Raw genomic sequence first — 12,477 nt, 5'->3', positions numbered from 1 at the left:
AATAATATACCTAGAGGCATGGAAGAGAATTGACAAACCCATCAGTGGGCATAAGAAAGTTTTTTTAAAGTCTTTTGGAACTTACACTGTTGCTTTATGTTTGAGTCAAGCAGTTAGGTGCTACTCAACTGGCACAACATTTTATTTTATTGTTTTTCTCATGAAATTAAAATTGAACCAAGCACCTGAATTTTCCCCACCTGAACTGCTTGTTTTCCAAATCATTAACAATTCATCTTTTCAATCCTCAGAGGGCAAACTGTCAAAATATTGAACTCCTTCCTTACTAAAGACAGTTTTATCACTTTGAGCATCATCTCCAACCTGTCATATCTTCACATATCTTGCATTGTATTTGAGCTTGTGCCCCTGCATTACCAGGCTTTCAATAAACCAGGTTTCTCTAAATTTAGAAATCAAAGGTTTATTCTTTAGGAATTTTAAGATTCCCATAACAAATTTTAGAGCAAGGTAATGTGGCACTCTCAGCACCAATGGTTACTGGTGTTTGGAACAAAATGACTGAATGAATCACTTGGCGCTCTAGTGCACTTCGTGGTCAAAGAGTTTTATTGTTTTATACTGCCGGCAAGAAAATCTCTTCAGAAGCTTCTCTATTGAACAACAGGAAACATACATTTTCTATACATTTGCTTTTAGCCCATCTTTGGCTGTTACAAACCAATCATATTATAATTTGATTACGTTCACATCTATTCAGATTAATCATGTGACTGAATGATCAATTGACGAAGAGTTCTAGGTATTTCCATGATCTCATATGTTTACCAGACTCTCTTATCACTTGTTCAACCACATTCCAGGCTTTAGTTTTTACATAAGTTGTTCAATATCATAGACTCCCCACAGCATGGAAGCAGGCCACTCAGCTCATCGAGTCAATACCAACCCTCTGAAGAGCATCCCACCCAGACCTATCCCCTGTCCTTGTAACCATGCAATTCCCATGGCTAACGCACCTAACCTACACATTCCTTGACACAGTGTGCTAACCACTGAGCCACCGTGACACCCCAGAACTTCCCTGCTAATAGCAAGGGGGCCTCTCTGCTTCGGACTGAGTTTCCATGAGAAGGCAATTAAATCCCTTAATGCCTATATACTTAAAACTAAACTTTTTATGTCACCTACAGTTATAACTAATTCAGAGTCTTACCTGATATGGGTCAGACCCATCCCATCTATCCCATGATCAATACCAAACTTTGGACCAGCCTGAAAAGGGGGCTTTTTTTCAAAGTTTCTCAAGGATGTTTCTTACAAACAGTCTGTGCAAAAAGCTGCATTTTCTTCTGTGTAACAGTGCTCATTTTATACATTTTACAGGACTCTTTGTGTATTATCTTTATCTAATTACCTTGGATTTTCTTTCTGTATCCAATTAATCTATTTCATAGTTTAATTTGAAACGGCAGGTTCTGCAAGCTGCTGTTTCAGCTAAAATACTTCCTCAGTCATTTTAATGTTAACCAAAAACCACTTGCATCTATTTTTATATTAACTTCAGCCATGGGTAGGCCTAACACTGGGAATTCCACGTATGATTAGATTCATGTTTTTACTTTCACTTGGAAAACAGGCCCACCCTTCCCCATTTCTCTCCTTTGTTTCTCAATTTCAAAGTCACGTCTCACAGATCAGAGGACACATCTCACCCTCTGGGTGAAAAGGGAGACAACTTATTCTTACATATCTGCTGGTGGCTAGATACTTAAGAACAGCATTGGGTCCGGTTTTAATTTGTATTCGTGAGACAATCTTCTGCTGAACTTTTAATTTATATTTTCTATTTCTCAATCTATCGCTATGCTTTCTAGGTCTTGCAGTTGGTCTGGACCCAGAAGGTTATGGAAATCCTGATTTCTGCTGGATCTCTGTGCATGATAAGCTGATCTGGAGTTTTGCTGGACCAATTGCTGTTGTTATTGTGGTAAATATTATTCCATTTATTTCACAATAAGTACTCAGAGCTTTGGGTCTTCCATAAAATGTTAATTTTATAATTCTGACATATCTGTACCTCATCTTCATTCAACTTTGGGTCTTCCATAAAATGTTAATTTTATAATTCTGACATATCTGTGCCTCATCTTCATTCAACTTTTTGTTTCACTATCTCATTATTGTTTTAATGCCTGCTATTTGCTGATTTCTCTCTTGTTTGCATTCATTCTTTCGCTGCCTTATGGGCCATTATTGATTGGAAACTATATTAAGCACCCTGCCAGTCAAGTTTACGAAGTCCTCCTTACTAACATCTGAGAGTTTGAGCTAAAATAGGGAAAGGTGTACCGCAGACCCAATGAGCAATATCTTCTCACATTCATACTCTTGGAATCATGCCTTGCAATGGAGTCCTAGACTCCTCTGCCATTGTACCAGGAGAAGCCTTGTCCACTTTCAGGCAGACCTACCAGAAGTGTCAGAACAGTGATACACAATTAAGACGGAATTGTCCTCATGACTCCAAGCACCCTTGGAATCTCAAGGCATGAGCTTCAGCTGTTGAATTAAGTTTCTCTATTTGAGGCACATAAACGCTGTAGTATTTGATGGAGTTAGCCAGGCCGAGAAGGACACAGCTGCCACGTGGCCTGCAACTAGTGGTGAATGAACCAACAGGACAGCAAAACCTATTTGACTTCATTGTCATCAATCTACCTATCACACATGATTCTGATAATGCCAGTATTGGTAGGAATGACAACTACACCATCCTTGGAGACGAGGGCTAGTCTTCTCATTGAGCATACTATACTCTGCATTCTGACATGACCGTTGTGTTAAATTAGGTAGATTCAACACAGACATAATCATTCAAATCTGGGGTTGAAGGGTTACGGTAGACCATCAACAGCAGAAGAGTTGTATTCAACAACAATCTGTAACCTCATGATCTAGCATATCCTTCACTTTACCATTAACATTAAGCCAGGGATCAACCTTAGAACATGGCAGCAGTAGCACGAGGTGTACCTATAAAAGGGATGCCAACAAGGTGAAGCTACTACATGGGACCATACATATGTAAACAGCAGAAGCAACATCTGATGGATAGAGCTAAGCAATCCATAACCAGTGGATCAGATCAAATTCATTCAGTTTTGTATGTAGAGGGACAATTAAATAAATAACCACAGGAAGAAGCACCAATATCCCCCATCCACAGTGATAGGGAACCCAGTGCATCAGCGTAAAAGACAGGGCTGAACATTTGTAACTATTCTCAGTTGGAAGTGCTAAGTGAATTGCATTTTCCTGAGGTCCTCACCATCACAGATGCCAATCATCAACCAATTCCTTTATTTCCATATGATATCAAGAAATGGCCGAATACTCTGGATACAGGAAAGACTGCATGCCCTGACAACATTGTGGCAGTAATTATGAAAATGAGCACTGTCCTCTCACATTCATACTAGAACAGCTATACCCCTAGCCAAGATATTACAGTACAGTGACTAAAATTGCAAAAACACGACAGTTTGTAAAACTGTGATTAGAGGTAATGGGAACTGCAGATGCTGGAGAATCCAAGATAACAAAGTGTGGAGCTGCATGAACACAGCAGGCCAAGCAGCATCTCAGGAGCAAAAAAGCTGACATTTCGGGCCTAGACCCTTCATCCCTGGAATGTCAGCTTTTGTGCTCCTGAGATGCTGCTTGGCCTACTGTGTTCATCCAGCTTCACACCTTGTTATCTTAGTGTGTAAAACTGGCCAGGTATGCCCTGTTGACAAACAGAAGGACAAATCTCCAGCCAGTATTCACCCCAGCAGTCTGCTATCAATCATCAATAAAGTAATAGAAGATTTGGTCAACAGTGCTGTCACGCGACACTTACATAACAATAACCTCCTCACAGTGCTCAGAGAAGAGTTCTAACAGGGCCATCAGCTCCTAATCTCTTTACAGCCTTAGTCTAAATATTATCAAAAGAGCTGAGCTCAGCAGGGAGAATAATTACCCTTAATGTCAAGGCAACATCTGATTGAATGTGGCGCCAAGGAGACTTACTAAAATAAATGTCAGTGGGAATTTGGGGAAAATACTCCCCTAGGTTGTTGCCATACTGTAGAAAGAGCGAAATAATTATAGTCTTATCTGCAGAATAGAGCAATTAGGTGTCTCTTATGGTAGTGACAAGGATTGTTTGTGTCATATAAGTGCAAGGCATTACCTTCTCTACAGAGGAATAATGTATCCCTGCCCCTTTGACATTTGACAGCATTACTATTGTTGAGTTCCCCTACATTTATATCCTTGGGGTTACAGTTGAACAGACATTGAACTGGACCAGTCATATAAATAGAGCCACAGGAGCAGGTCATAACTGATAATTCAGCAACAAGTTACTTACCTCCTGACTTGTCAAAAATACAAGTCAAAATTGTGATGGAATCACTTGCCTGGATAAGTGGCTCTCCAACACCTGAATCTCAGACCATCCATGACAAAACAGCCTGCTTAATAGTGACCCGCCACCACCTTAAACATGCTCTCCTCTGCCATTGACACGTGGCACCTGTGCAAGTTTTGCAACAACTTTGCAAGCTTCCTTCGACAGCACCTGCAACCTGAGCCACTTAGAAGAACAAATGCAGGAAATATTGAACCACCATCACCTGCAAATTTCCCTTTGAGCCTCACTGCCCTTCATTCATTGTCACAAGGTCAAAGACATGGAACTCCCACCCACACAGCACTGTGGGTATACCTACATCAAATGAACTGTTACAGTTCAAGAAGGTAGCTCACCACCACCTTCTCCAAGGACAAATAGAAATGGGTGATAAATTCTAGCCTTGCCAGGGATGCTTGCATTCCATAAAAAAAATTAAAATAGAACACCCTTCCAATGGGAATTACCAGATTTTAGAAGATTGTGATTCAAACAACAGGAAGAAAATCCCCACAACTATTTGTTTCTTGGTCAATGATGAGCTAATATTTACTAAAACTTCTTTGCAAAAATATGAAGTTTAAAATTCTTTCAAGAATCTCATTGAATTTATGTATTATTTCTGGATGAGAGGAAATTCTGTTTTCTTCCTTTCTTTGGCTTCAGTTAGTTCTTCAAACTAACTTTAATTTACTCTCTTGTGAGATTACCATTTGCATAACTTAGTATAAATGTTATTTTCTGCTGTTGCCATTTTCTACATCTCAACAAATAGGAATTTTGACTGCTTTCTGAAGCTGAAGCTTTGTTTCAAGTTTCATTTCAATATTTATTGCTTTTAGATGAACATTGTCATCTCATTATTGGTAGCAAGAATGTCCTGTGTTCCAACACAGAAGGAAGCCAAGAAAAGATCAATTCTGTGAGTAGTAAAATAAATGTTGTAATATAAAATCAGTTAATGTGGCATTTTGATACACTTTTTAGATTTACTACAGACATTTCCATTGTTTTCTCAAGTTAACATTTATTTGTTGCTTTGAGTTTTATTCCACAATAAAGTAAATAGGCTGTTTAATCAGACCGCCCACCTTAAACTTATATTAGTGTTGATATTTCTGGGTGAATCAAAAGAAAAACAGTTCAAGAATTACAAACTTCATCAGTGATGTACCTTCCAGCACAAGTGTTATTGGAAAACATATGGATTGCTTTCCAGTAGGCCTATATTGAAGCCACTTTTAGATTCCTTGGGGAAATAAATAAAGGTCCAAGTCAAATGAAAACAAGTTTATATTATTAGTTTCTGCTGCAAATTCTGCTTTGTTTCCTGCTTCCTAATCACTGTTGCATATTTATTTTCTCATTTAAAAATTAAATAACGTAAATGCACAGATGTCAAGAACAACTCAGAAGGGATTTCAACAAATACATAAAATAATGACCAAAGAGGAAAACAAATATTCAGCAATCATTTCCCTAAAGTTATAACTTAAGCCTGCAATTTCGTAACTGACCGAAGGAGTTAAAACTGGCAGTACTTTTTAGCAACAAGGCATCAGTTACATTTGATGTGAGGTAGCGAAAATTATTTCACACCATAAGCTGCCAAATATGTTTTTTTAAACTTAGTTAACCGTTTCATTATGAGCAACATAATTTGCACCTCCTTAATCTCCATCTCTCTAATACAGTGACGCCTGCGGTCTGGCACCCGCAGAATTTCTGGTTTTCCTATAGAAGGGCGGTTATCCCCAGCTGAATAACCATTGACAGTCACCACCAGATGCTCGCCCAAGGAAAATTCTTTTATCCAAGTCAGCAGCTTCAGGATAGCAGAAGATGAGCCGAAGTAGAAAAAGGAATAGTTTTAAAAACTCCAGTACTGACCTTCCATGGTGTGGCAAATTCTATGGTGCCATGAGTGGCGAATTAGAAAGATACAACCTATATGGGGGAGAAAACAGAAAAACTCATTCTTTTACATGTTTTCCATGACTTTTAAAGTTACAGATTTTCAATTGACTCTTCCCATTTTTATCACATGAGCTTCACATTGACTTTACTATTTCTTGCATTACACGATGTGAGAATATGTTTCCTTGTTATTCTTACTGTGTTAATCCAAATCTTTTGTTCCCTTCAGAAACAAAAACAGCAGTTGCTGGGAAGACTCAGCAGGTCTGGCAGCATCTGTGAACAGTTCTGAGGAAGGGTCACTGGACACGAAACGTAAAATCTGATTTCTCTTCACAGATGCTGCCAGACCAGCTGAGCTTTTCCAGCAACTCCTGTTTTTGTTTCTGATTTACAGTATCTGCAGTTCAGTTGGTTTTTGTCTTCTATTCCCTTAATTTTTTTTTGTGTTTCTACCAAGCTGTGTCTTCTTGTCCTCCTAATCTCCCCATCAATATTTGTGAACCTAATGGCTTATGGCCAGAGATGACCTTTCCAAGGACTGTAAACATTTCGTTAACACTCCAAAAAGATTTTTTAATTTTATGTAAGATTTATATGGGCAATAACTGCCACTGGACACACTGCAGTTGGAAGGGTTTGGTGATGCAGGTCAAACACCATATTACAATCGTGCTTTCACTAGATGTTTCTCCTTGGCCACTTATACCTATCACCTGCTATGTCATTCAGTACACGAATAAGACTCACTCGACTTGAGGCCACAATAATTACCTGAACCTCAAATAGGTGCTGCAGCTACCATTTTTATTCCTTTATGGGATGTATAGGTGGCAGGGCCAGTATTTGCTGCTGGTCTCTGGCTGCCCTTGGGAAGGTGATGGTGAACTGTCTCTTAAAATGTATTTAGCGTAGGTATACGTACAGTACGGTGAGGGATGGAAGTCCAGGATTTTGACCCAGCAACATGAAACGAACAGGAATATATTTCAAAGGCAGCAGAGGGAGAGGGCAACTTGCTGATGGGAACCTTCTGCAATTGTGGCTTCCTGATGTTAATAGTCATGGAATTAGAAGGTGCTGGTTGAGGAGCCTTGGTGAGCCATTGTCTGACTGCGGCTTTAGTAAACGCTTGTTTTTCTATTTCCCTTGTCTGAGCTATACGTATCAACTTTAAAGTATTTTATGGCAGTATACCCGTCAACATTTTTTTTAGTCTGTTCAATGCAAAAGCAACATCTAGGAATTTTGTCCTTTATTTTGGGGCTGTTCCAACAATTGGTTCTTGACATTTTATACCTCAAAGCCTACATAACTCAAACTTCTCCATATTTTGATTTATTCTATTTGAATTTTTGAGGTCTTTAGGATTTTTTTCAACACTAAGTGTCGGTGATAGATCAAGATCTGTTAATACAGGCAGAGATGCACAAGCTAATGGAATGTTTGTATGTGGCCTGTGAAACAAAGAAAACCCCTGCTCAACAGGATGTCTAAGATGGAATACTGTTGTCACAAACCTGTTCTGTTCAGGGTCAGAAAGGGAAAAATGGTGATAAAGTATGAGGAATAATAAATAGCTGAGAGATGTGTTCTGGAGTGCTAGAGATCATGAAAGATATTGCTCAGGTTTATACAGTGTAATAGTGCCATCAGGTAGTAACAATCAGTACTACATAAAACTGTTTTGCTAAATTTGCCGTTACATTCTGTAATTTATATTATGTATGCCAATTAATATTTTTACCACATCTCAACAGTAAGACTCGAGCCATTTTTTTTTTACAGTACAGAGGGAAGCTGTTCCTCTCACCATGACCGTGCTGGCTCTCTGAAGAACAGTGCAATCATTCAGTTTTCCCTGCTAGTTCCCTGAAACCATACAAGTCTATTTGCCTTAAGTGTCCAATTTCCTTTTGAAATTATACATCAACTCTTCTTCCCCTCCCCTCATAGGCAGCAAGTTTCAGATCATTAACACTTGCAGCATCAAAGTGTTCTTCGTCATGTTTGTACCCCTCAGCCCTTGTACTGTTAGCTAAAAGGAACAGTTTTTCTTTGTTTATCTTATGAAAACCTGCCAATTTTGTACATCTCTATCAAATCTCCCTTCAATATTATTTGTCCCAAGGAACCGTTTCTTCAGTCAAGCATTCGGTAAATGAATCTAACTCATTGAGGAAAAAGTGCACCCAATCCCAATTTCATGCTGTCATGTTGTTTGCCAGTTTTTGGGCCTGAATATCATTATCAGCAATTTAACATGTTCATACTTCTTACCACCAGCATCAGAAGTAAACAGTGTTGGAGATGTCACTGTTCCTAACTGGTTTCAAAGCGTAGTGACTATCCTCAATATGATTTCATCATTTCAGTTTTCAAATGTCTTTAACTTTGAATATTTTTGCTGAATCTGGTTGGGATGTTAACAGTGCATACCATGATTGACTCTCCATCATAAAGGCTGGAGGGCAAAACATTAAAGGTGGGAATTAAAAGAAATAAAAGCTGACAAAATTGGTTTTAATTTCCTTTATTAAATTGTTATTACCATACGAGAGACATAAAATGTTGTAACTGTGAGAAAAAAAAAGCAATATTTGAAAATGAAATGAGTTCATAGAGTGAATATTATGATTCTATTTTGTACCTAGAGTTTCCAAGTTGAAAGCCATGTTTTAAAATGTTCTTTCCTTTAACAACAATATTTAGTATGCCATCATTGAGCAAATTTCTCTGGACTCGTAAATTTCAATTTCCTGACAGTTAACCTCTTTCTAGCCAGAGTACGCAATTTACCTTGACTGTTTGAGCACTGTCCCCTCTGCAAATACTTCTGGAAAAACGGGTGTTCTCTGATGTCTGTCCAGGCCTTATTTTTATTTACGTGCTTAGGGCTACCAAGCGATGTGTGAGGAACTGGGATGCTGGGATTAAACCTGGGCCCTACACTAACTTCAAACCTATCAGTTCTGTGTGAGTAGATGCCGCTACCCCCAGGACCTCTCCTTCCTTACCTTTTTGTCCCCAAAATAATTTGTCCTCTTGCATCCCTCTCCCCCCACCCCGACCCACCCAAGCCTCCCACATTGTTGCCTTAGGAGCAGACTTCTCATCAGGATGTTAGGTCAATTTGCCGTACATAATTTTCCCCATCTGTGATCAGCACATTTCTAGTGATGTAACTTCATTTGCATAGACACCAGTAAAATGTACCATGCCTCATGACCCTCCATCAATGTTAAAAGCCTTTGTCACCATGCAGGAATTGGGACACCCACCCTGACTGAGATGAGAGACACCTTCTAGTGTCAGGCATGCTCAGTACTTGAACCCATAAATTCCTGGTTAGGAGACTTCTACCTTATCCTTAACTTTAGCAATCTACAACATTTCGCTTAATTATAATAAGTATGTTTTTTTAAACTGCTGTTAAATTCTCATATCTGCTCCTGACAGTTTCATCTAGCTAACATAACTATATTTGTCAAGTTACCATGACCCTGTTGAAAACAGCTCACTCTTTTCTCCTGTACTGAGCCCTTCCCCATTGTTCCTCACTAGCACATTTCTGCATTAAGCATTGGTGAGTATGCTGTATCTACCAACATGCTGTATTGTTTCCATGCTCTGGCACCTGAAGGTTATTCTCTGGTTCTCTGTCTCTCCAGTACTACAATTCGAAGCTCCTTCATTCTGCTGCTTGTTGTTAGCGCCACATGGCTTTTCGGGCTGATGGCTGTCAACAACAGCATCCTTGCTTTTCACTACCTCTACACTGTTCTCTGCTGTTTACAGGTAAACACTTACTGTCACTAGCAGTCTGCATGGGAGCATGTTTTCAAGTCTCTTGCCTGAGTGGTGGAATTTAACCCATTGTTTCTTATTGGTTATGAATTGAAAATTATTTTAACATATCTACTGAGTATGTAACTTTAGCTTATCTCAGAATTCAGTTTCATTGAAATGTTCTCAAATCCTCATATACTGTTTGAAAGTAACAGTTGAATGCATGCCTTTGTCATATTGTCATCCATTACAGTATCATCATTATCAGCACAGGTTTCCATAGTAGGCAAAAGTTAGGAAATCAATGTGGTGTTAGCATGTAAAGTATAAATTACTCAACCTTACCTTTGTTTCCAGCCCCGGTTGGCAGTGCTAGTAGATTCTGAGCATCTATTCTGTCAAAAGCTCTGGAAACTTTATGCATTTCAACAAGAGTACCTGTCATCGTTCTCAACTCCAGAGTATGCAGACCATTCTACTCAGCAATAATGTAACCTACAAACCTTCAAGCATGGTGCTCAACCATGACGTTACATTACGTTACGTTATATTACCAAACAGGAGCAGGTGACAGCTTATTAACAGTGGAGTTTAGTAAAGGATCATTCCTTTAAAATGTGCAGTTAGCTTCAATTCCAGTGATTGCTTCATTTATCTTCCAATTCTTTCAGATTTGTTGTTAACTGCATAGGACTGTGCTTGGTTAAGTTTCTCCATTCTCCCCTCAAACCTGCCCTCTCTCCACTTGCTGTTTTCTTCTTAGCAAGTTTGACTGTTATACTTTTTCCCTCCATCTTTCAATAATGTGTTTTTATGGTTAGGAAATAGGTTTTACGTTAATGTCACAGGCATAAAATAAATTTAAAGTGAATAGGAAATCACCTTAAAGAATAAGTTGCAGTGCCAGATTTATTCTGAGCTGACTCCAAAATAAACCTGGATTAGCATGGAAGTGAGAGTGAAAATCCCACTGACCTTATCATTCTATAATGCATTACATTAAACATCAAGGCCAACTTGTACATACTCAATGCATTTAGGATTTCAGTGTGAGTTATAAAGGTGTGTCTAATATCTGGCCTGCAGAATAAGTGGAATTTTGTGCTTATGGTGCTTTTTGGTTTTTTTAATCTCCTGCAGGGATTGGCAGTCCTAATATTGTTCTGTATCCTGAGTGAAGAAGTGCAGGAAGCCTGGAAATTGGCTTGCCTTGGAAAGAGAAGCCAGGGTGATGATACAACACGAGCACCTCAGCTCTCGGTAAAAACAAAACTATTAAATAGTGATAATGGGAACTGCAGATGCTGGAGAATCCAAGATAATAAAATGTGAGGCTGGATGAGCACAGCAGGCCCAGCAGCATCTCAGGAGCACAAAAGCTGACGTTTCGGGCCTAGACCCTTCATCAGAGAGGGGGATGGGGTGAGGGTTCTGGAATAAATAGGGAGAGAGGGGGAGGCGGACCGAAGATGGAGAGAAAAGAAGATAGGTGGGGAGGAGAGTATAGGTGGGGAGGTAGGGAGGGGATAGGTCAGTCCAGGGAAGACGGACAGGTCAAGGAGGTGGGATGAGGTTAGTAGGTAGGAGATGGAGGTGCGGCTTGGGGTGGGAGGAAGGGATGGGTGAGAGGAAGAACAGGTTAGGGAGGCAGAGACAGTTTGGACTGGTTTTGGGATGCAGTGGGGGGAGGGGACGAACTGGGCTGGTTTGGGGATGCGTTGGGGGAAGGGGAGATTTTGAAGCTGGTGAAGTCCACATTGATACCATTGGGCTGCAGGGTTCCCAAGCGGAATATGAGTTGCTGTTCCTGCAGCCTTTGGGTGGCATCATTGTGGCACTGCAGGAGGCCCATGATGGACGTGTCATCTAAGGAATGGGAGGGGGAGTGGAAATGGTTTGCGACTGGGAGGTGCAGTTATTTATTGCGAACCAAGCGGAGGTGTTCTGCAAAGTGGTCCCCAAGCCTCCCCTTGGTTTCCCCAATGTAGAAGAAGCCACACCGGGTGCAATGGATACAGTATACCACATTGGCAGATGTGCAGGTGAACCTCTGCTTATGGAGACTGACAGATCCAGGAAGGTGAGGGATGTGCTGGAGATGGCCCAGGTGAACTGCTCCCCAGAGGAGCTCGAACAGTTCATCCACTTCACCAACACCTTCCACCTCAACCTTCAGTGCAACTGGGCCATCTCCAGCACATCCCTCACCTTCCTGGATCTCTCAGTCTCCATCTCAGGCAACCAGCTTGTTACTGATGTCCATTTCAAGCCCACCGCCTCCCACAGCTACCTAGAATACACCTCCTCCCACCCACCCTCCTGCAAAAATTCCACCCCCTATTCCCAAT

At 40.2% G+C, this 12,477-nt stretch overlaps 1 protein-coding gene across 1 annotated transcript in view; it reads left to right on the top strand.

Annotated features, from left to right (window-relative positions):
• celsr3 (cadherin, EGF LAG seven-pass G-type receptor 3) overlaps window positions 1–12,477 on the top strand; it is a 262,123-nt gene that overhangs the window by 211,102 nt on the left and 38,544 nt on the right. Inside the window, exons 27-30 of the mRNA XM_048547414.2 lie at window positions 1,839–1,951; window positions 5,266–5,345; window positions 10,012–10,138; window positions 11,270–11,389. Of these exons, the coding sequence (XP_048403371.2) occupies window positions 1,839–1,951; window positions 5,266–5,345; window positions 10,012–10,138; window positions 11,270–11,389 (440 nt within the window). The remainder of the gene's footprint in view (window positions 1–1,838; window positions 1,952–5,265; window positions 5,346–10,011; window positions 10,139–11,269; window positions 11,390–12,477) is intronic.

Source organism: Stegostoma tigrinum, chromosome 11 (genome assembly GCF_030684315.1).
Source record: "Stegostoma tigrinum isolate sSteTig4 chromosome 11, sSteTig4.hap1, whole genome shotgun sequence".
In the NCBI taxonomy this organism is placed as follows: Eukaryota; Metazoa; Chordata; class Chondrichthyes; order Orectolobiformes; family Stegostomatidae; genus Stegostoma; species Stegostoma tigrinum.
The sequence above is the reverse complement of the archived record's forward strand: the minus strand, read 5'-3'. Positions and strand labels throughout refer to the sequence as shown.